We start from the raw sequence: 25,036 nt of genomic DNA, 5'->3' as shown, positions 1-25,036 counted from the left end.
CAATGACACTCCAAGAGCAGACAGGAAATTAGCTTCATTTAATGCCCCAGGATCGGACTGCCTGTATTTTGTTCAGGGCAGCTTGTGTTTATGCTTCGTAAGATGTGGTTAAGTAATTTGTAGAGTATCATTAGAACAAAAGTGGGTGGCTAAGGTTGTTGTTTCACTGAGGGCGGAGGAAGTTTCCTGACACTTCCTTTAGCTAATGGGCCTCTCCCCTCTACTTTAAAACACATTGGAGCTACTTCAACCCACCTTGCTAATATACTCACAAACACCCGGCTAACACACACACAGGTTTGTGCAGCTGTCCTTATTAGGACTTTGCATTGACTTCCATTCATTGTGCCTCGCCAAATAACCTTAACCATTCATGTCTCACCGTATCCTAACCACTATTCACATCTTACCACTAACCTTAACTAGTAGCTCAGAAATGACGTTTTGCCTCATTAGGACCAAGCTGTGGTCCCCATGAGGTCTACTTTTCCTGAAAAGGTCAGTGTTTATGTTGGAAAAGGTCCTATAGAGGTCATAAATATGAGTACACACAGACACACACACACACACTTTGTTTTTTTTGCTATGAAGTGATTGGCATGCCACAGAAGTAAAAATCATATGTACTGTATGTGTGTGTAATCTATCTAAACAATAATCTGTCATTGTATCAAAACTGCTTCACACAGCTGGCGGGAAAGCAAAAAGACACACACACACACACACACACACACACACACACACACACAACATACACATACACACACACACACACACACACACACACACACACACACACACACACACACACACACACACCAGAGCAGAGACGTGAATACGAGCCAGCTGTTAATGAAAGGTTTTGTAAACAATCCACCCTGACATAAAAGCCATCTGATTACTACTCTGCAACAAAGCAGTGAAGGCCTGGGTTAGCATCGCTAATGCACACACACACATGCACAGTGGGGGACTTCATACAGCGCTGCTATTATCACTGTGGAGCATAAATACACACAGAGCATGATAAAGAGGGGGAAGAAAGAGAAGCAGCCACATGTTACAGTGCAACACAAAAGAGCACCTACTATTGAGCCACTGTGAGACATTATGATCTTCTCTACCGTACACAAAGCACAAAGCTGCACACACACACACACACATTCACGGATTCCATTGAAGCACAACAGGATATTAATATAATCCCCAACAGGTACGAGGCAGAACCCCAATCAAGGTCACCTCTGTCACAGTGAATGGTGAATGGCACCGAACAGCAGACTGACGTGTGTGTGTGGTGTGTGTGTGTGTGTGTGTGTGTGTGTGGTGTGTGTGTGTTGGGTGTGTGTGTGTGTGTGGTGTGTGTGTGTGTGTGTGTGTGTGTGTGTGTGTGTGTGTCACCACACAAGCTCACAAGCTTCAAGCTTCTTGGTAATGTTTGTAACTAGAGGCACAGCTGTGAATTTCACCAAAACAACAACAGCCTCACTCCTGCTCATACACACTACGTTTCTCTCTACAAAATTAAGAGTAAATTTGATTTTCCATAACACAAAAAAAATCATATATAAAATAATAATTCATCACACAATATATTATGCTGAGATTTTACAGCACCACATATTGAACCACAAAATCAATCAGTGGACACCGAAAACAAATCTCCTTAAACTCATATTTCAGGTAAAATAACATGACTTATTTGTCTCATTCATAGAAACATCATTTAATAAAAATGTTTGGTTATTATAGAATTTTTGCTCATGTTCTAATGTTTTGAGCCACTGATTCCTATATCTTTCTATGTACGTTCTTTGTTTTTAAAAGGTTCACTGAGTTTTAGTATATTTGTGTGTTTGTATGTCTCAGTTTATATTACGATTTGTAACTCATTTAAGTCTCTGCTGCTCAACTTGACCAGAACGCCCTGTCAGAAGAGATTATGTATCTCAATGGGACCTTCCTGGTCAAATAAAGGATAAATAAGGTAAAACATATTTCTGCGAGGATGCCATTGTAACATTATAATATTATCATTACATAAAGAATCGAAACATCCTTTATTATATGACTGCACAAACACAAATATTGTGTAGGCTTGGAAATCACCCATTATTTCTGTGAATCTGATTCATTGTGGTGAGGCCACTTTAAGCGCTCACTATGAAATTTGCATTGATTTACTATCGATGCGTTTTCATCTCCACCTAAGAGCCACTTTATTATGTATGCACGGATGCAAAGTGTCTATAAATAAGTTTTACAACATGGTTAATTGCTCGGTGATGCCCTCTCTCTCCCCTCTCTCGCTCACACACACACTCTTTTTCTGTGTGTGTGTGTGTGTGTGTGTGTGTGTGTGTGTGTGTGTGTGTGTGTGTGTGTGTGTGTGTGTGTGTGTGAGTGTGTGTGTTCCTCTCTTGCTCCATCAGCAACTATGACTGCACTTAAAGCATCACAGGTAATATTGTTGAAATAATATATATGAGTTCGTAAAAATGATGACGTGTGCAGTTCCTCGGAGGCTGGACTTATTTAAAGCTAGACTCAATAATTCCTGATTATTTCTGTGCCCCCACATTCTTTTAGTGCCCGATGATAAATGATCACCCAACTAAAACCAAATAATAAGCCAGCCAGAAGCAAGTGTACTTAAATAAGAAGCGTCCAACCGCCGAGTAACGAGGTTCTGTCTTCTGACTGCACATTAGGATACAAAGCTCTGCTACAAATGTTGCAGGAAGTGACATTTAAATAAAAAACAGTCACACTCACACATCCGCAGCAATTAAGAGTCTCAAATTCAGTCGCAAGCAATGTTCGTGTCTGAGTCTGCAAATTGCCATCTACACGTTTGTCTCCCAAACACACACACACACACACAGACACACACAAACACACACAGGAAACCACTTTACAAATGATCAATTACTCTGCAGTCGAAGATTTCGCGCGGAACTCACAGTCATGGTAAAGAAATCAACAGATAAAGGGCCGTTTCTATGCAGGCGCACTCTCAATCATGAAAATGAATGCCTTCCTTTCTTCTCTCACATTACAAAAATATCAGGACATTCAAATATGAGAAGTTGGCTGCTGCCAAACAAAACAACAAACTTCAGCTTCAGTAACAAACCAAGCTTGGAGCCCCCTCGACCATCTCCAGGGCAGCAGCCAATATTTTGACAAAACGCAGGTTTCTCCAAACAAAACACAAACAGCCATCACTTTATGTCTAGCTGTTTTAGCTGCAGACGATATTGTGGCTAATCTCTGTTAACTAGGGCTGTCCACTTTTATTCAAAATGTGAATGTGAATGTGGGGGGGGGGGGAGTTCGACCCCTTTAATGACCTGTTCAAATTCAAAATATACAGTCTAGAAGCACATCAGACTGTCTGAAGTGTTTTGTCTCCAACAGAGGCCGATCACTATCAGTGATATGTTTTGCTTTGTCTGACGCTGGCAGACAAAGCCGTCCTGAGTGGACAACATGACACCAGAGCATCTGAGAAGGGGTATTCAAATCTATTCGAACCAATTGTGCGTCATATCAAATTAGTTTGCACTTGAATTTTGGAAAAACTGACAGCTATACTATTAATAGCTATCTGAATATGAATGCAGATGAATTAAAAAGCTGATAGCCGATGCATTTCGGTCAATGAGCTCCGCCTCTTTTGCTCTCCACACGGACTTTACCTGTGGGCACAGCCTGCTCAATGTGATTGGTCAAACTAGAAACAAAATCTTGTCCCTCTCCTCCAGATTCATTAACATCAGAATCTCTCATAGAGATTAGTAACAAACCAATTCAAATGTCAAATTAACAGGCGGGCATGAATACTTAAGTGAACAGTGTGGGTCACTCATCGCCTAATACCATTAGTCACAGTCACCTCATATCACTCAGCACAGAGTATTTTAAAGAGTTTCCATAGAGCACCACAGTGAATGATTCACCACTGAGCCACGGACAGTTTTGGCATCTTTACTCACACATGGTGGGTGAGTAGACCACCAGGCCCACGTCTGTCTGGGTTTTTGCCTTAAAAGCCGCTAACTGGTTGCACACTAACTCTACAGTGACATCCAACTGGTCACGGACAATCACCAGACTCATATTTTTGGCTTTGTGATGCATGAAGCTGGTGCTAGAGACGGCACCAACAGCTGTTTTTTCCTGCCTCCAAACATCGCTATGGCAACTGAGTGGAGGACTCTTTAAGCAGGGCGCTACTCCGAGGAAATTCACTTTATTTATACATTCATGTGAGGTCAGGATTTGTGCGCGGCCTTCCTCTCCTGGAAACAGTGTTTGTGTGCATGTGTCCTACCTCCAGAGATCTCGTTGGCATTATCTGGAGGTGCAAGTGATTCAGTCAGCCTCTGCGGCTCAGTCCTGTCTCCGCCGTCACTCTCACCTCTCTGGGCTGCAGCTGATAAAACGGATCAATGTCATGTTAGCAGCAAGCCTTACATAATTTGATATGTAAGAAGGCACTTACATAAACACATAGATATTACAGTAGGTCAATCTAGAAAGGAAAATAGAGTAAAATACGGAGAGGAGAGGTGGAAAGGAAAGGAAAGGAAAGGATACGAACGGAAACCAAACAAAATGAGGAGTGGAGAAAAGAAATGTGAGGAAACAGGAAAGGATGAAAAGGGAACATACAAGATAGAGGTGTACACTGTAGAAGGTTGAGGAAAGCTTAGGAAAGCAACTTTTCAGATAGTATAGGAAAGGAAAGTTTAGGACAGGAAAAAAAATTTCAAAGAGGATGGAGAGGGAAGAAGAGGAAACAGGAGGAGCGGAGTTGAAGTGAAGGGAGAGGAAATAAATGGATGAGAAGGGGGTAAGTGAAGTGTTTAATGAGGAGGAAATGAGGAGAGGACACAAGGAGAAAGCAGAAAAGATTTGAGGGAATAGAGTAGCAGTGTTGTGTCAAGTAACATTGAGGAGTAGAGTAGTACACGCTGTACTGTTGAATAGAGGAAGAGTATGGTACAGTAGCGCAGAGTGTATGAGCAACACAATTCAGAGAGAAAAACCATGAACCAACCTTTAAGTCTGCCCTGAAGAGGTATGCTCTGCTCACTGCCGCTGACAGCGATCACACTCACACTGTAGCCTCTGGAGGAGCTGTAGTCTGTTATCAACACCTTAGTGTCCGATTTAGACGCTATGATCTCCCTCTGCTGACCACCTGACGGAGGAGGAAGAAGAGGAAGAGGAGGGTCAAAGGTCAGACTTGTGGACATCTTGAGCCATGTTTTTCATCATCTTGCTGCTGGTTTCAGTTGCTTGGAAGCTAAATATTAGAATTGTCATGACAGAGCCACAAACAAAGTTAATGCAGCAGGAGACTCATTAACATTCTCCATTCTGGAGGCAGGAAAACATTACATTCAAGGTCGAAACATTGTATTCTTTGTTTGTTTCTATTATACTTCTGTCTTTGTCTGGCATACACAGTGCACCCTCACAAAAATGTAAAAGTAAAAAAGGACAAAAAAACAATTCTGATGGATTTGTCATTTTTCACTTGATTTTTCAAATAATACATTTATTGTTGCATTGCAGTCTGTCTCTATCAGTCATTTTCTTTCGTTGTGAACAGGAGATTAAAGCATTGATTAATTAACACAATTAATTTTTCACATTTACGAAAAGAAATAAGATTGAATACAGGGGTCCAACTGATTTCATTTCATAGTGTTGCCCCAGTCATCCAGTCTTAAGTTTAGCTTCAATTACTCTCTTCTTCCTGAGCTTTAGACCACATTCAGAAGTCTTCTGAAAACGTCCTTTACAAAAGTAAAAGTAGCAACACCACATTGTGAAAAAGAAAAAGTATTTAAATGTTTACAAGTATAATGAATCAAAATTGTTTTTAATTGTGTAATTTAGTGGTTGATTCTGAATCAGCACGACTAACTGAAACTATTTGTGTGTGTGTGTGTGTGTGTGTGTGTGTGTGTGTGTGTGTGTGTGTGTGTGTGTGTGTGTGTGTGTGTGTGTGTGTGTGTGTGTGTGTGTGTGTGTGTGTGTGTGTCTTTCCTATGCAGTTAATCCCCATCAGGCCAACAAGTTACTTTATCACCCCATTTTAATTGTGACCCTGCAATCAATTGGGACATCAATATAGTGTGTGTGTGTGTGTGTGTGTGTGTGTGTGTGTGTGTGTGTGTGTGTGTGCGTGCGTGCGTGCGTGCGTGCGTGCGTGCGTGCGTGTGTGTGTGTGTGTCGTCTGTCCCTGCAGGGTGATGACTAACACCGCTTCTAGGAGACAGGAGATAAATCCTACTGAAGGGGATGCCAGGTCAGGTGGGGTAAAAGCATGAATCAGAGCTCACACCGCCAACTGGAACCTCAGTGTGTGCAGGTGAACCAAGCCACTGTCAAATACCACGACTGACATTTACTTTGTCACAGCATGACAAGTGCACAGCTCATTCTTACAAACCTCTAACCAACAGTACAGTAGCATAGCTTTAAATACCCCTACCAGCCCCTGAGAAGATCAGTAACCACCACAGTCTAATTCAGTTTATTAAAAAATGTAACGATTATACTAAACTCCTCTTAAAGCACATTTCTGTTGGAGGGTACCAAATTTAGGATTGGAGACTTATTTTTATATTTTTTATGAACTACTCCTTTAAAGTGGTTGAGGCTGATAAATTAAATTTCCCGTTTCGAAGGACTTGAGCTCAAACAACATTACTGTTGATCACATTTGTTTCCATGATGAACTGCTCACATGCAGAATGACTCAGTTGTGGAAAGCTCATTAAAATCATCATCTTTCTCCATATTAAGTTTAATTAAGCAGATTTTTTGGACGATTACAGCATACAACTGATCCTGTACTTGTTTTCCGAGCTGTTGTCAGAATCGTTTTAACCCAGAGTAAATAATTAAAGGTTGGCAGGAATTTCATGGCTTCTCCTGCATCACAAGAATGCTTCATCACAGATGCAGAACAGGCCTGGTAGAACCATCAGCCATGATGTTCATCAATATCGTGGCCAAATGCATTAAAGGCGAGAGCAAAAAATACTGCCAAAAAATGGCGTAGACCAATAATCATAATCTAAAACAAACACGAACCCAATGTGACTTATAATGTAGTCTCAGAAACAAAACTGATTATAATCCTTCCCAGTGTCGGCCTTGTGTCCTACCTGGGCCACCACGTGTTATTATCAGCTACACTCCTCAGTCTTTCCATGTTTACTTTCACTATTTTCAGAGTCAAACTAATGATATGACATCAGCTTTGTCGTTATGATTCACAAAACATCCTTCTAGCGGTGAAGAACCTGCCTCAACTGTAATATCACATCTGTTATAGGAGTAACACCTGTTGGTCGGTTAGTCCAATGTACATTTACCAAAACAGCTAGTTATTCCTCATCCTTGACGTTTTTCCTCTTGTAAACCTGAACCAAATCTTCCATAAAAGATGAGAGAGTGAGAGGACAGACCAGAGAGACAAATGAAGAGACAGAAAGGGAGCTAGCCACCAAGCTGAAGCAGAGAGCGCTCAAAATTACTTTTTGATTTAGGGGATAAGGACACAGGTCCAAAACAGTTACAGCTGTCCCACACAATCAGTTTGGAAACCCCAAAAAGATCCTTCCAAACAAAACTGTTCCAGAGCTTTAAAATGGCTGGAAAACTCCTCTCAGGAAAATGTGTCTTGCTGCTTTGCTTGCCGGGTATTTGGTAAAAATCTTAGAGAGGAGGTATATGTGAATGGTGGGGTGAAGAATTGGAGAAAGGCACTGACAGTATAGTTTGCTGGAACAGCTACAATGAGAGTCTGTCACACTGCAATGTTGTAGAGCAGATACAGAAAGCCAGTTCTACTGAAATCAGAGAGAAGGGAGTACGCAAATATACATGTCACATTCTCATGGGGGCGGAGCACCCCTAAAAGTCTGATCCTAGAATCAGCCCTGGTGCAGCTCATTTGTTTTTGAGTGTGGAAGGGAATCTTATGTTCCTTGTGACCGTTTTGGGAATAACAGCTTCTGCAATTTCAGTTTCATCAGCTGAATACAACCGTTTAGACATGACCTCCAGAGTATGTGCGGAAAATTTGTTCCGGACTTTCAGATGAGTTAACGATTCTCCGCTCAGACCCTTTTACATCAACACAGAAATCTCCATAGTGCTCGGGTGCGTGGTGGTGCAGCAGGCAGAGGCAAGTAAACCTATTTCTTTGTGGAATTAACAATCACAAAGAAGTGTTGGCAGTTTAGAGTGTAATCAGTCATGATATATAGACTCCTTGATTATAGGCAATACATTTGTTTCCAATGTGTTTGGTAGTTTAGGTCTAATATCCTTTGGAAACGAGACTGTAATTATCATGATTTGCAGATGGGTCATAAATGAAAAGAAAGCAATTATCTCCTTGCAATTATCCTTATGACTCTTTTATTTTAAGTTGTTCCCTAAATTGAAGCGGGTCCAGTCCTTTTTACAAGATTAATATATATTTAAGGCGGTAAACCAACTCATGAAAGTCAGCTTTCCGCTGAAGAACAATCACTTTTTGGAAGTCTGGCATAACACCGCACCCAGACAGACCTGGACCTATAACCAATAAATCAGTGAGTCAATTTGTCCATTTTTGAAAGGGTGTTTCTATTTTAACCTGCGCAGCTCTTCTAGCCATTGCTGTACTGGTGGTTTAGTGGCCCAGGAAACTCAGACCAATTGCATGCATTGTAAATCATCTCACGTGATGCCTCTCAGCCAATCAAATCTGTGAATTTGTGTAGTGGGTGAGTCTGTGAGTAAGCTGTACACATGCAGGCAGCCCCCAAACTTCAATCATGTTATGATTGAATTGAATATATACAGTGTTAGATCAATTTTCTGTGACCCTGGATTAAAAGTGGTTTAAAGGATATTTCATTTCCTTATTCTATATTTGATCATTTATGTGTTTACTTGTTTTGTTTAAATTAACTTGTTAAATCTTATCTGAAGTCCAAGCATCACTGAATCTACACAGATGTATTTGTTTTTTCGAAGCTCAAAAGTGTCAATTTTGTTGTGTTGTTGTATTTTTTGTTTTGAGGATCCATCTGAGATTGACTGTAACTGTTAAATCAAATGATCTTAATTGAATAGACCTGGTTTCCCAAGCTATTGGGGCGACAGGACATTATTCTGTGTATTGGCTGACTACATTTTACATGTTAAAGATAGGGCAAAGTAAAATGTGTTCACACAAAGCTAAATATGTGATATGTAAAAAGATTTTTATATTATGATGAAATATATTCGCCAATTTTCAGACAGACTTTGCACAACAACCCCAACGTGCTTCAACTGTGTCATGTAGATTCCCCCCCCCCCCCCTATATGCTGTACAACTGCTGCTGTAAGTTCTACGGTCTATTTTAAACCTCAGAAATCACAACTGATTTCCACACCACTTCTTTTATCTTCCAGCGCTTGAAACCAATTTTTATGCAACCACAAAGTTGCAGAAACATGGTAACAATAAGTTGCAGTTGCGTAGAGTAAAAAAAGGGTTGGGTTTGGCTCATGTCCACTGAGATTTAAAAGAGTAATATAGACATCTGGTCTTCTTAACTAACACAAATATGCAAGTACACTCAGACACAACCCACACGATTTGAATTTCAGTTCAGAACTATTGGCAGGCTACTGAACATAAATTCAATAAGTACTTATTTTATATTAATGCATGCACTGCCATAAACTGGACACAGGAACACAGGCTAATGCTGCAATAAAAGATGGGTTACTTTGTATACGAGCTGAAGATGAGGAAGAAATTGACCCAGGGTGTAAAAAAAGAACCCAAAACTGTGAGTCATATTCGCTTTGACCTAAAGCTGAATCCTTACTTAAGCTGTTCCCTATTTTTTAACAAAACCTCTGAGGAGAAAAAGAACATTATGTTGAACGAAAGGTTAGCTGCCACTCTGACAGCACCTTTTGTCATCTAAAACAAGCTTTACTGTGCCTGTCACTCACTTCCTCCGACTCAGCGGGCAGACCTGACTAAACATCAGGTCACAGGGCAGGTGTCCTAGTAAGGATGCAGTGAATTTCTGAGGAAGTGGCTGTAAATTATAGTTTTTGTTCTCTTTTCAATTGTCAGAGGCACCAGGAAATTGTCTGGCCAGACGGTTGTCGCAAAGGGTTGTTTGCGAAAAAACGAGTTTTATGTTACTGAAAGCTTATTCAGTCCCACTTATTCATTTTTACAACGCCAGCAAAAGAATTGTCTGCAGCACAGCGCAGCACTAATCTGGAACAAATGCAAGCAGCGGTGCAGCAGTAGGAACTGATGTAAGGGGAGATGCATGACTGTGAAAGTAGGTGCGCTGTGATAACATGATGAAGGAGATGTCAGCGGTGATTAGGGTGATTACTGACTACACGGAGAGACAAGGTCATGCCCCGTGTCTGTCCAATGATCCGCTCCTGACAGATGCAGGATATAGGCACGGCGTCCTTCGTGGCTACAACGCCGTACAGTAATAATTGTTTGATTCTGAATGAATGACTAATGTTGCTGCTGCTGTCCCGGTTTGAACCCTATCAAGAGAATCAGTGTCTAGCTCCTACTGTTCTGTGTTCCTGTCAGACCCATTTTCAGATCTGCTGACAGGCTCCAGGTGCACAGCAAAAACATTCCTTTGTCTCAAACTTGGCAGAGGTGCAGGACAAACTTTGAGTCCTCCATATCTCTCGAGAGCGAAATCCCTTCATAGGAGCTTTGATAAGAAGTAAATTACATAATCCCTCCTGACAGACAGAAAACCCAAGTCATAATGAGATGCTTCCCCCAAAAAAGTCACTCACTCTACTTCAACTCACCCTTCTTTTCAGAGTGTGTGTGTGTGTGTGTGTGTGTGTGTGTGTGTGTGTGTGTGTGTGTGTGGTGTGTGTGTGTGTGTGTGTGTGTGTGTGTGTGTGTGTGTGTGTGTGTGTGTATCCGTGCAGAAAAATCCTCCTACCTGGTATACTGCTGTAGAGGAACAGATAGCTGTCAAAGTCTCCTTTGGGCTCCCTCCATGAAACAAGGAGTTTGCTTGAGCTCAGCACTTTGAAACGCAGCCTCCTCGGGGCTGGAACTGAAAAACATACAAGCACATTTTAAATCAGCTTCAATAAAGTGAGGAGATGATTGGAAATAAATGTGCATACTGACAGGAGGAGATGATTTTAATTGAAAATGTCCCGGCCACCAATAAACACACATTGTCAGTATTTATGTGAAACCCAGACACACCGAGAATCACAAACTCAACTTGAGGAAATTAATTGAGAGAGGGACAGAAAGACTGAGAGAGATGAGTGAATTTCAAAATTGAAGTTGCCACGACCATGAGAGCGACACATAGAGAAGGTCAGTGTGGCACAAAGCTCATGTTCAATCTGCTTCAGATAAAAAACAAAAAATAAAACATTAAGGTTAAACTACTTCCAGTCAAATTCTCTTCATAACATACAGAAGGTTCATACAAGGATGATTCAAATTTCTGTAATAAACAGTGAAGAGTAGTTAGGTAATTTTTGCCTGTGTATGTGTGTATATCTTATCCATACATATTAAACCATAGATTGTATATAAGACATGATGCTCCCAAAAGTGAGCCAAAGCGTATCAATTTCTATTAATTAATTAATTAATTAATTAATCAATTATCCATACAAAACAGGATGACATGTCATGATTGACAGCTGAGCCTGACATGTGATTGGTCGAGGTTATGTATCAGTGGGACCTTGATAGGCGCTGCTGCACAGACTCTGGCTTCAAATGTGCAAGATGGCAGCGTTTGTATCCAGGATATTTTAGCTTCATTTCTGGATAATGGGAGGACGGGGAGACATGTTGTCCATCTTTATATATACAGTCTATGGAATAAATAAATGTTGCCGAGTTGTGTCCTCGGGAGGCTTTGTGTACTTTCCAGCCCTCTGTCAGAGAAAACATAAAAATGGTGACAGCAGCCATTCTCTGTGTGTTTGTGCAGTCTGTGGCTTCTTACAAACACAAGAAGAAGAAGAAGAAGAGAATTTGACTTTTTAATCTACAGACAATAAGACAGACAAGTAAAGAAAAGAATGGACAGCGGCAACACAGAAAGAGAGAGAGACCACGATGTAGTATTGTGGAATACTACACATTCACCTCAGATGAGAACAACAGTCACCGGCATAAATTTTATGTCTGTGACACATATCACCATTTCACCGTTCTGCTATATTGTTAGTTTATCTGCAAGGAGTTCAACACAATCTACTAATTTATATTATGTTTCTACAGAGTTTCTACAAGGGAGCGGACACCATTATGTCATCCATGAGCGACGACACTGGTGACACTGCCAGTGTAGAGCTTCTTTACCTGTCAGCACTCGTATGTCAAACTAAATGTGGTCAGTAGGGATCTGACTTCGGAGCCATGAAGTAGCCTCAAAAGATTTGGAGACTGGTGCATTTATTTGGGGTTTTTTCATACTTTGCAATGGATAATAAACTGAATGGGTTTTAAATAAATCGCAGTTACTCTATAATCATTTTGAGCTCAATCCATCGTCTTAAAAATGGAGCGTCTCTAAGAAAACCTGACAAGTTCTGATTAATTTCCCCCACCGGATGCATTTCAGCCGCAGAAAGAATTTGTGGAAATCTCTAAGTGGAGAAACAGAGTAAAACCCTGTGCTTTTAAGTGCTGAGGGAGTAAGAATAATGAGATACACGTTGTAATGACAATAATCCCTGTAAGAATAAACTTGAAAGGACCTCAGACGTGAGAAACTGACCCCCATTATAGATCGTTCAGTCTACAGACACAGACGCTGCTCTGTAGGTTAGTGAGTGCAGACATGTAAAGACTCTGTACATCAGGCGCTTAAGGAGAAAAGTAACTACAGAAAAAATAAGTGATATGATGTTGACAAACCTGAGTTGTACTCTGCAGGATTTTCACTCGCTCACTCTCAATGGGAAATTCGGTTGGTTAATTACCACAAATGACAGACACTGGTGTTTGTCTGTGAGTTAGCAGGATTACGCAAAACAACAAAACGGATTTCCATGAAAGTTAGTTGACGGATGGGACATGGGCCAAAAAAGAAGCCAGTAAAGTTTGGTGTGGATGCAGATCAGAAGGCGGATCAGGAATTGTTTTCACTTTCTTGAACACTGCAAGATTTTCACCCATTTCCCAGATAACAATTGATGGATCTGGATGAAAAACATCAGGCATATTTAGGGAACTGATGTCTATGATTGTGTTGAGTTTATTGAATTTAAAGGGACTGTTAGCATGTGCTCTACTCGGAGCCATCACTTTATTGTTTAAGTTGGTCCTTCACCCAGTGTGTTAACTAGGTGACATTTCTTTTTAGGTTCTTTTGGAGAAACAAAAGTTAGTAAAAATTTAAGTAGATTTAAGTGTATAATAAAATAAAATGTAGACTTGCTCTAGTTTTAGTATAATCAAAGTTCTAGTATGTTTAAATACAACTTAAATATTCAGTTTAATTAAATCGACCATGACTTTATTTCCAAACATCCATAAAATGTTGTAATTTTATCACCTCACCAGTTTATGTCTTGGCTTCAGTTTTATAGCAGAGGCCACAAAAGTGAAAAACAGAATTGAGTCTCCAGTTTCCAAACGAGGACGACTTCTCGGACTTTTCATCATCAGATCATCTGAAGCTGTTTGATTGATTTGCAGAGACACGCTGTGCAGCGCTTTCACCGTTTTCCAATTCTGCTCGCTCGTTTCCTTAAGTAGTCACACCGTGCCAGATGTCAAATGCTCAAAATGCATAGGATGAAACGGTCTAATTACACTGCACAATACGAATCTATGAATAATTTCAGCCGTGTGTGTACCTCGGGTAGATTATTGCTCCGGTATCATTGAGCGTGTGCTTGATAGTATGTGAATTGAGTTGGCAGACGGGGCTGCTAATAACAGGGGGAAAATTGGACCCAGTACCTCGATCTTTGCTTTGCATTTCAATGAACACGCACACACATGCACACACATGCACACACACATGCACACACCGACTGATTCATAATAAAAAAATGATGTAAAAATGAATGGCCAACTATGACTCTCTTTCTTTCTATAAATACACGTCAAGGTCTGTGAGCTGTAGGCTTTTCCAGAGACAGGGACCATGATTAATGAATATGGACATAATAGCTCCAATAGCTGTGGAGGCTCACGGAACACAAGGGTCTTAGATATAAATTACATTTCACTAACCACCACGTCTGTTCTTGTTTACCACCATACAGGCATAAATATCATCCAAGAGCTCAACATTTCACACGCACACACTGAATCTAGATGCCAAGATGCTTTTGTGAAACACATTTGACGTAAAACACTCTATGGAAATACTGTAGAGACCATGAGAAGATTGCTTAAACTTTGCCCTGAACATACAGAGTATATATCCACGTATGTAGCATAATACTCTATCACGCACCACCCAGAGCCATCTATCTGAAAGAGTTACACCGCCGGAGTCAGTGAGCTCCTCGCACAAGCTCCCTGCCAGGCAGTAAATGAAGCACCAGCCATTTGGCAGAACTTTCAAGAGGACTGCTATAGCAACAAATTCAAGCTCCAGTAAATAGTCTGAGCCACCACGAGAACAAGGAAATTGTAGAAATCCCTTCTCTAATGATATTTAAAACATGCTCTCCTCAAGCAGCCAGACCCTTCATTCAAGGGGTCTAAGTCCTGACTCTGTGGGGGAGTGTGAACCAGAAAAGTCTTTTAGTCTGAACAGGAATTAACTGGGTTAAAGCAATACGGGCACAGTTTGACGCCTCGGTTTGAGAGGGGATGCCTCTTCCCGGGATTAGCAGCAGTGAAAGCGATCTGGAACTCCTCAGTGATGATGTTCACTGTCCAATCCTCCGCTTTACTTCATCTCGTCTCTCCATCCCCTCCCATCCCCTCCAGTCTCTTCTTCTTCTTTATCTCTCCACATCCTGATCTGGCTCACCATCCCGCTCCTCTTCCTCCTCCCTTCTCACTTTTTCTTTATTCTTCCTCTTTCTTTGCTCAACAATCTCTCAAATTCAGCGTTTCCGTTCCGCTTCATTCCGCTTGTCTTCTCTGAGCTTTCTGTCTTTTTTTGCCTTTTTGCTTCTCTCTCTATCCCACCTCTCTTTAACCTGCTTTATTCTTCTTTGGGTCATCCCCATCTTTTCATCCATTTCTCCTCCTTTTACCGTACATCTCTTTGTCTCCTCTCCTCTTCCTCACCCTTCATTTTAATTCCTTGCACCCCCCCCCCCCCCCCTCTTCTCTCCAGATTAACCCAATACTGACTCCACAGCTTCACTAATACTCAGGATTTATGTATGACAACTACTGTCACTACAAGATAGCTGCCATACTGTACATGAGGGAGATGAGGGAAGTGTGTGTGCGTGTGCGTGTGTGTGTGCCTTTGTGGTGCCTATTCAGCGCAGCAGCACGTGTCGTTTGATGTGGTCGGAGTCTTGTCTGTACAAGAACTATTCTGCTCACCGAGGTAGCACTTAACCCAAATCCACTCTTTTTTTTCGTTCCACCTCTCCGCTCTTTTTTATCTCCTCTGCCGCTCTCATGCAACACTCCTCTCTTTTATTACATCTCTTCTTCTTGTCCTTGGGTTTAAACTCTCTCCTCCCTCCCCTCCTCTCCTCCTCCCTTGTCTCCACTTCTGTTCTTTTATCCTATATCTTCTCCTCTACTGTGCAGCCCGTACTCCCGTCGTCCTTTGGTGGCTCAACACCTTGTTCTGTCTTTTATCGCTTTACCTTTGTAAGCGATGCCTTTTTTTCCAACACTTATCTCTCTGCTGCATTGTGTGAATGTGTGTGTGTGTGTGTGTGTGAGTGTGAGTGTGAGTGTGAGTGTGTGTGTGTGTGTGTGTGTGTGTATGTGTGTGTGTGTGTGTGTGTGTGTGTGTGTGTGTGTGTGTGTGTGTGTGTGTGTGTGTGTGTGTGTGTGTATGTGTGTGTGTGTGTATGTGTGTCTGTGTGAAATCTCTCTTAAGGACTCACTGAATATTGAGCGCGCTGGATGATCCCTCATCCCCATATTTTTCATGCTTGCCAGCCAGAAAATATCACCATAAAATCCTCCACTAATTCTGCAGGAGATGATTGACATCGAACAAGAATGAAATATCGACTGCCAGCGTCTGTTAGTCTAACACACACACACACCATTTCAAGGTCTAGGTCACAGCTAATATACTGGCTAGTCAATACGAGGTGAATTTAAAGGATAACTCCTGTAATTGAGTTGTTTCAGTGTTGTCTGTCTCTCCTATTATTCATGATATCATTACACTGGCCAAGTTAAAGACAAATTAATTATAATTAAACACTAAATTATTGACTCTCGTGTTTAAAAGCAACATGACTTCAACAAAGCAAGAAACACGAGCAGTTTTGAACAAGCCCAGAGGTTAGTCAGACTGTTCTCTGGAGTAAATGAAGACATTATTAAAATGAATACCCAGATTGTTGACCATGCGTATTGCAACTCTCTGGTGGAACATGTTTAAAAGTGGGTGAAAGGAGCAATAGTCTCAAAATACAATATACTCAATGTATCCTGTCCAATGTCCAGAGATGAGTTTGACTTAGATGTATAGTGATTGAACAGAAAGTCTGATTATTACCTCCACCACAAGGAGGTTAAGTTTTCATTGTTCATGTGCTTGTGCGGGATTACTGAAAAACGACAAAACAGATTTTCATGAAATGTTGTGGACGGATAAAGGATGTTTTTCTTTCACTTTCTTTAACAAAGTGAGAAGTTTAGTTGTATTTTAAACAAATTACTTTTTTAACCACTAGGGGCTTGTTTCTGCTGCCTTTACAATGTAACCGTCACTGTCCACGTGGCTACTAGCATTGGCAGGGTTGTTAAGCAACCCATCCACTAGAGGCCAGTGCAGAGTCAAAGGTTTCTGACAAGAATTAACATAGCAACAGTGGAGGATGTTGTAATGATGTAGCTCTTCAGAAAAAGGCCTGTAGTTCCGTCTCTCCTTAAAAACTTCTGCTATAGTTAAAATGTCTTCCTCATGCCTATGCACATCTCCCTTTAACTATTGGATCCACTGCCCCCCATGATTTTTGGGGGTACTGCTCCGTTTTGACTGTTGAGCATAAATGAGCCTTAAGGCAGATTTTCTTCAGGAAAAATAAGACGCACTTCACACCCTTGTTCCATGGTATCAATCCTGAGTCACTTCAAGCTCTGCAAAGTATTGCACTTGCAGGCTTGTCTGTGTGGTTCTCTAACTGTTTTACCTGATACTCACTATTGCCCACACTGTGACACTCATGTGTCATTTGGCAAACGCGTGCAAAGTGAACAGAATTATCCAGAGTGATGCTTTATTAATCCTTCCAAGCCCTCAAGAGAATTATTTTCAAAAGTCATTATTAGCCCATGTTCCCATTAATTAAAGTAAATATTTGTTTATTTCCGATGACAGACCTTTAACCATGTGCTCCGACAATAACAAGGGGCAAAATTAGAGAGCCTCCTGCGCATCACATCTCCCACGATTCAATGCTCCATTTAGTCCAAAGTGGCTGATGATTATGACAAGCTGGATTAGCATCAACAGCAGCAGCGGCAGCGGGCTGAGGTGACGGCGGTGGAGGTTTGGATAATTTAGCTGTTTTTAAATTCAAAACAGGTTGTTCCATCTCATCCTCTCTTTTGTTTATAAATAAATGATTTCTCATCATTGGCTTCTCTCCCTGTTCATTAAATCTGAAATTACTGGCCAACACTCACTCATACTAATTCACCTGGCAGTCGTCAAGGCTCACATTCACACCACACAAACACACAGACGCATCCTAACACACGTGTATAAACACACACAAACACAACAAGTGCAAGATCTTTGTAAATGTCCTCTCAATGTTGTAATGTCTCCTGAAACGTGGTATTGACCTACGCCGTCAGCCAATCAACAAAACAACTAACGATGAACTTATATCTTATATCTGTACAGGAGAATAGTGCCTGTCCAAATTCCACAGATACTCCATTCTCTCTTTAAGCAGTACCACAGGTCAGGTGATAGATAAAGGGCCAACCAACAATGCATTGTAGTGTCTACGCTTAGCGACTTTCATATCTAACTCAGATGCTCCAGACAGAGAGGCACCAACTTCAACTCTCACCCACTTCAACTCTTTTGTGTATTTCACCAATGGCAAGACGTGAGGACCCAATGTGATTTCTGAATGCATGCTTTAGGCTTAACTATCCAATAGGATGTGAACACCTACATGTAACATAGAGAGTGACAGCAATTCTAGCCATTCATGGGTGTGCTGTTGGAATGGGTGAGTAGAGGAAGATATACTGGGATGCTGTGGGAGACATCTCCAGACTTGGGGGGGACAATTGCTCATGTTACTCTGTTAGCGTTTGTGTATTGTTCCACCTTCTGGTCTCCTTGATGCATCAAGTCTAAATTAAAATCTTCTGCATAAGACATCAGCTGCTGCCTGAGTTCCCCTTTCACCAGCTTCCAGATAACTTCCATAACAGTAAGCACAGACACACACACTTACACACTAACACAAAACTATTCACACAAATTCCGCATCTTTGCAATGACTAACTGATTGGTCCAGGGAACAAGGGCTGAACATGCAAACAGAAAAAGTTTGACAGTTTTTCTTTTTGCTTGTCAATGAGGTCAGAGTTTTGATTCAACAGCGGCAAACATCCACCATCTGGTATATTTCCTCCATCTCTCCTGCTTCTGTCACTACTGCGCTGGAAACAGCAACACACAACTCCCAGGTCACTGCACGCACCCTCTGAGGGCCGAGCAGAGGACAAAATCTGCATTTCCCCTCTCAGGGCTTTTTTTAAGGCCAAATTGTACAACCAGTGAAAGAAAGCCAGCAACAACAATACACTGTTTTGTGTACTGCTCAGGTTCTGCATGCAGAACAGTATCAGAGCAGATCAAATTGACAAGGACGTGAGGCCAGAACGCGATGGTGAACCTGAAGCATTTTCTGAACTTAAAGTTTGTGATGGGATACGATGAATCTTGTTCATTGAAGAAAACTAGAACAAAAATGTTGCCCTTTAATGCAACAGAAGTATCATTTCCTTTTCAACATGTTTAGAAAAGTAAATGTGCAGCATATAAAGATACTAAAGACTAAATTTAAAGTATTTCAATTTATGCACTGCCACATGATTTTGGTAGTTTCACGAAAATTCCACTTCTACATTAAAAATGTCAGTGTGTAGAAGTGAATTCAGTCACAGTTTATCCTTAACACAAAAAAAGTTATGTGTAATAAAGACAAAAATAATCTCTTGAGAATGAATGAAATATTCTGCTACTAAAAACATCTCACAACATGGTTTGTTTGTCCAGATCATTTGCTTGCAGTGAGGAAAACTCTTCCTGGACGCGCCCACTCTTTTGTAGTGGGAGTTCCTGATGATATCCAGACATTTGTGTTGTATATACAAACAACCTCAATGGGTAGAACACACACTAATCCTTAAGCACAAATCCCCTAGGACCAGATGTTGCAGCTTACGGGGGACGGGACGGGCAAAAATTAATGGCTATCACATGCTCCCTAATGAAGGGGATTGAGCCGGGCATGCTCCCGTAGTGTCTGGGAGGTCTTCCATGTTCTGCAGTGATTCACTGGGCTCAAATCCCAGTCTAATTTATGCTGTAACACTTCTGTCTCTGCTCTCCTTTCTGTCTGCGTGCGATGACAAACACGACCTGCAGATCTGCTCGTGAGAAGTGGAATAAAAACCTCTCGGAGTGAAAAGCATAAGGGAGGAAACAGGAGATGAGATGACTGAAGAGAAACAGAGCGAGAAGAGGTTGAAAGTGTAGATGGAAAGACAAGAGGAAAAGCAAAGAGTGTCAACTCAAAGGGGGTTGGGTGGAAGAGAAGAAAATAGTAAAAACCCTATTTTCATTTCCAAGCAATCAATAAAGAAACACAAAGCAGCTCCATAATTTAAAGTAAAATGGGAATGAAACAAAAACTAACCTATAAAACCTCACTATGATAAAATAAATTATTAATAGGACAGAAACTCTCTCAACTTTTAATTTAGGTGTAGAAACAGATCAATAAAGGCAGCTGTCATGTGTGGGCTATTGATTCTAAACAACTTCAGACAGGGGGAAAAATCTTTATTTATTTCTCTGTGTTGTGCTCCTTTAACCAAGACTTGCCACTGCTGCTCCTCTAACTCCACACCCTGGAAGGAATGTGAGCTACACACACGCGCGCACACACATATGCACACACGCGCACATATGCATGCACAAAGCAGGGTCAGCTAAATGTTCAAGTGTCCCTCTGGGTCATTTTCATATGATCTCTATCCAGATAAGTACCTCTGCTCTTCATTGGCTGCGAGTAGCAAACACATGCTATCATGTCAACTCATGGTCAACAACACACACACACACACACACACACACACACACACACACACACACACACACACACACACACACACACACACACACACACGGTACACTGCAGTTTTAGGAGTCAGAAAACATCTCTGGGATTCACTCTGTTGAAATATATAATGTTAAGATACCATTCTTCCCGTCCTGTTAACTTATATAATGTGTTTATATAAACAGATTTGTGCTGTACAGTAGTGATGAATGTTATCATTGTTGTTTGTCCTGCCTCAGGATAACTTTAATAAAACTTGTATTATCCAGTTATTCTGTCGGCCAAAAGTAAAATTATAACTGTAACACAAATAAATAAATGTAGGACTACACAATAATCACTTCCCTTAAATAGCTGTTAAATTGCACCCACAGTTTATAAAAAACAAAATGAAAACAAAATGAATGTTGCCTTTTTACTACGTGAGACCTTTCAGCATGAATCAACACACAACTGGAAATCACTTATTCTTCGCTGCTCTAATAACACAACTTGAAGAAGAAAAGATTTCCTGGAAAAGAAAATTGCAGTTTTATCCGGGCGAAACTAATATACGCGGAATTGGATCAGTACATAGATTTGTGTACTCGCCGATGCCCGACCTGGCATTTTTGGCAGCATGGGAGCCATTTCCGATGCTGGTATCAGTATCAAAACATCTCAAATAATAACATACAACACCCATCACGTAAATCCCCTGAACTCCTTGATGAAGGAAAGATGTGATCGTAGTTTGGTTTTTTTAGGTCTGAAGCCAATAAAGTGACTCATTAAAAGATATTAGAAAAAGATGACAAGTCTCATTCAGAATGCCCACATATGAAGTGATGCTAATATAGCCACAATAGGACATATTAACATACAGATAACTCAGGTCAGATATGTGTATCTTGTTAGTGTTTTGATACCTTTGACCCAAAAAAGAAAATTGTACAAAACAGTCAGCAATCAACTTTTTGATGCGGCTCAGTTTGATTAAACCAGGTTTGCTGATGTGAGGTTGATTGCAAAAGAACACTGGAGCGTTTTAAGTTGTGCAGCAAATTGTGCAGCGAATCATCCCAGCTTGAAGCGCACAGCTACAACACATGGCGACACATCTATCAAAACCCCTCTGGAGCATGGCAGCATTGGCAGGGTCCCGAGCATTGCCGTGCCGCCGCGGTGAAATGGCATAATGATATGGAGGTGATATGATAGGTGAGCGTGGTTTAATCTGATTAGATTTTGCCTGCACATCAAAGAGAGAAGACAGAGGAAGGAGTGATGTGGGGATGGCAGAGAGAGAGAGAGAGGTCAGGTGAGGGGAGGGAGAAGGATATGGAGATGGAGGGGGTCGGGGAGGTGAGGCTTGAGGGAAGGAGGGACAGAGAGGTGATGGAGGGAACAGATGGGAGGAGACTGGATGGCCAAGGTGGGACGTGGAGGAAGACCTAGAGGCAAAATATAGTCGAATGGGGTGGATGAGGAGGAGGGAGAGAGAAGGGGGAGTGGGATGAAAGGGTAAGAAGCGAGGAGAAAGAAAAGATTTAAGAGGAGAAAAAAACATCTTACCTTGACCCTGTGCCTGACTGGGGAAATTGGAAACTAGGGCCAGTAGCACCAGTGGAGACCACAAACACCACCTGATCCGCCCTGCTGACAACATCCTCACAACCAGTAGTCTAGACCTGCACAGAGAGACGAGAGAGCACGCTGAGAAAATGAAGAAAAATAAATGAAATGTGAGCAACAGAGAAGAAAGAAAGGACTTCAGTGACAGAAACACCAGGAATGCCATTCAGCTGCAGAGAGGCTCCGTGGGTGGAGAGGGACCCACCTTGTCCACATGGCCCCAGGGCGCTGATCTGGAATCAGTTACTCTTGTCTATAATATCCACTTTGATACAATTACAAAGCAGCAGCCCAACAGTCTAGACTGACCACAGAGCAGTGGTCCAGCCTCACGCCTACACAGAGCGGGCCAAGCGCGAGAAACAGTGGAGGACTTTGTTTGAGAGGAGAGGAGAGGAGAGGAGAGGAGAGGAGAGGAGAGAAGGAGTGACACAGGCAGGAAAAGTAGAAGTTTGATTGACGGTGCAGAGAAGGAACATTTCATGACAAGTGCCATTGTCCGACCACAACAGCAAACATGACACCTCATCTCCTCTTCTCCCCCATCTCATCTCCTCCTTTCACCCCTCACTCCTTCTTGCCTGCACCCTCTCCACCACATCCCCTCCCTCTCCTCCTCTCCTGACCCTCTTGTCCCCCCTCTCCTCGAGTCTCCTAATCATTATGAATCTTATCATTTCACTCCTGAGAAAACACACACACACACACACACACACACACACAACTTGCTGTAGAGTCCTATGAATAAAAGCAGCGTGTGCAACAAATAAAAGTTGATTGAAAATTGAATCATCCGCTGATGTGGAGGCAGAGCCCGGCGGTGGAAGTTGAAAGAACAGGCAGCTCCTTTCCATTCAGACGGTGTCAAAAGGCCAGAAAAATGACAGTGCATATTAATAAGCACATAATACTAAAAAACAGGATCAGGCTCAGAGGATATGAAGAGGGAAATGAAAGGGATTCAAAAGATATAATTAGTCTCCCTATAATACAGATGCACATACAAATAAAAATGCAATAGACCTTACACAAATGAGGGTTCTTGAAAGATCCTGTGATCCTCACGGAAAAACATAACTCGCATGAAGCCAAAAGTTTCTCCTTTTCCTCAGTTTGCTGGATTGTTCTCATTGTTGCAGTGCAAAGGGCAACTTTACAAACTGTACGTGTGTTAATGAAGAGCAGGGTCAAGACGTCGCCCTCATTAGAATAAGTGTAAATACACACTCCTGAAGGCTGTTTGTGGAATTCAGTTTTACGCACACTGGAATGAAATCAATGTCAGCACAGTACCACGCGCACGCACACGTGAACACTGTTTTAACATATATTTTTTAAAAAGCTTAAGGCAAATACACTATTATTTCTTTAACCCAATCAAATCAACATTTGTTTTATTTCCTAAACGATTTCTTTCCCACCTGCTGGCGAGACGGCACAAGTTTGATTCCCTGACCGCAGCCAACATTCGTCTTCAGGGAGGACTTCAAAGTGCCGCTGACTCGTTTTTAATCCAGTTTCCTAAAAGCCACGTTTGGGTCAAACTATCAGATTCATTCAAATGAACTCGCCGCGACCAGACGGCGCAGCGCCGCGCACCTGAGGGCGACTCAAACACACGCACCATGGATGAAATGGTCTTTCATACCTCTCCGGGCATCAATTCAAAAGCGTCTTCTTATCCCCCAGAGGAAAATCCCGTGAATACCAAACACTGCTGCTGCTGCTGCTTCTGCTGCTGCTGCTGCTGTTGCTTCCAAAGGGTCCCTCTCTCCTCCTCTCCTTCTTTCTCTCACCGGATACAATTCGGTCAGTCCGGAGTGGGTGTTTTTCTCCTCGTTATTCATTCATCCCTCCCTCCAGCTATTCCTCCTTCTTGTCCCAACCCTTTTCCCTTCGCCCGGGCTCATCTCAGAGAGAGGGAGAGGGAGAGGGAGAGAGAGAGAGAGGGGGGGGTGGGAGAGAGAGACGACGTGGAAACGCGCGCCAGTGACGCTGCGTAAAAACCTCCGCTACCAACCTGCAGCTTTCATTTCGGCTCCAGTCCCCTGTGGGGCCCCTCGATGTGCACCTCCGCGATAAGGACGACACTAGCGGGACATGTGTGAAATCTGTGGCTGCAGAGGAGCCACCTGGTCATTGATGAAACTCTCTCTTTTTTTTTCTTTGGTGGTATTGATTTTTAGAGAGGAAAAGGCTTTAGGAGCAGGTGTCTGAACGTGCGCTGCTGCTCTCTGATGTTAAAGGCACATGACACAGCTCTAAATTGAAGTTACAAAAGAAACAATCTGACAAGTTGTAAAGACAAGTGCAACAATTCAAGTCCACAGTGTGCAGTTGTAAAAAGTGCCCACATAGGGGACTCACTGATGGAAGCACAAGAGATCACTTTATGCTAATCTTAGCTAGCCATCTCTTAGCCACAGTATCATCTTTAACGGACTGATATAACATTGGTAGAGGTCTTATAATCTCTCATCGTATGTTTTACAAAATTATTTAAAGGGATAGTTCAAACGTAAGCGCAAGGTGTACGCGAGCATTGCTACTTCCGGTAGCGGACATTTAAGCTTGCTTACTAAAAAAAAAAAAAAAAACTTGAAAAACTCCACCGGCAGTTTTGCCAGCTTCTCTTAGACTCACATTATGTATCTTAAACCCAAGTACAGAAATGGTAATTGGTTTTATGTAAGTGAAAGAGACTAGCAGTTTCTCCGTTTCCATTCTTTAGGCTATGCTAAGCTAACAGCTGTAGCTTCTTATTGAGGCTAGTGGACCAATGGGAAAGAGATATCGATCTTGTCATCAACTCCCCACGACAAAATGACAGAACTGTTCTCTAAGTATGGACTAAAACAAGCTTTACAACGGATTGTTC

The 25,036-nt window shown here is 41.8% G+C and overlaps 1 protein-coding gene across 3 annotated transcripts in view; it reads right to left on the bottom strand.

The window, feature by feature from the left end:
• col14a1a (collagen, type XIV, alpha 1a) overlaps positions 1 to 24,053 on the bottom strand; it is a 133,863-nt gene extending 109,810 nt beyond the window's left edge. For 2 of the 3 annotated variants that reach the window (XM_034612058.1, XM_034612059.1), the window contains exons 1-5: positions 23,807 to 24,053; positions 22,099 to 22,214; positions 11,019 to 11,135; positions 5,066 to 5,209; positions 4,337 to 4,438 (exon numbers count right to left, since the gene is read on the bottom strand). In XM_034612058.1, the coding sequence (XP_034467949.1) occupies positions 4,337 to 4,438; positions 5,066 to 5,209; positions 11,019 to 11,135; positions 22,099 to 22,192 (457 nt within the window). In that variant the 5' untranslated portion in view covers positions 22,193 to 22,214; positions 23,807 to 24,053. The remainder of the gene's footprint in view (positions 1 to 4,336; positions 4,439 to 5,065; positions 5,210 to 11,018; positions 11,136 to 22,098; positions 22,215 to 23,806) is intronic. The other variant, XM_034612060.1, reaches the window with a different exon arrangement.
• Positions 24,054 to 25,036: the final 983 nt, after the last annotated feature.

The sequence above is a fragment of the Hippoglossus hippoglossus genome, chromosome 16 (assembly GCF_009819705.1).
Source record: "Hippoglossus hippoglossus isolate fHipHip1 chromosome 16, fHipHip1.pri, whole genome shotgun sequence".
Taxonomy (NCBI): domain Eukaryota; kingdom Metazoa; phylum Chordata; class Actinopteri; order Pleuronectiformes; family Pleuronectidae; genus Hippoglossus; species Hippoglossus hippoglossus.
The sequence above is the reverse complement of the archived record's forward strand: the minus strand, read 5'-3'. Positions and strand labels throughout refer to the sequence as shown.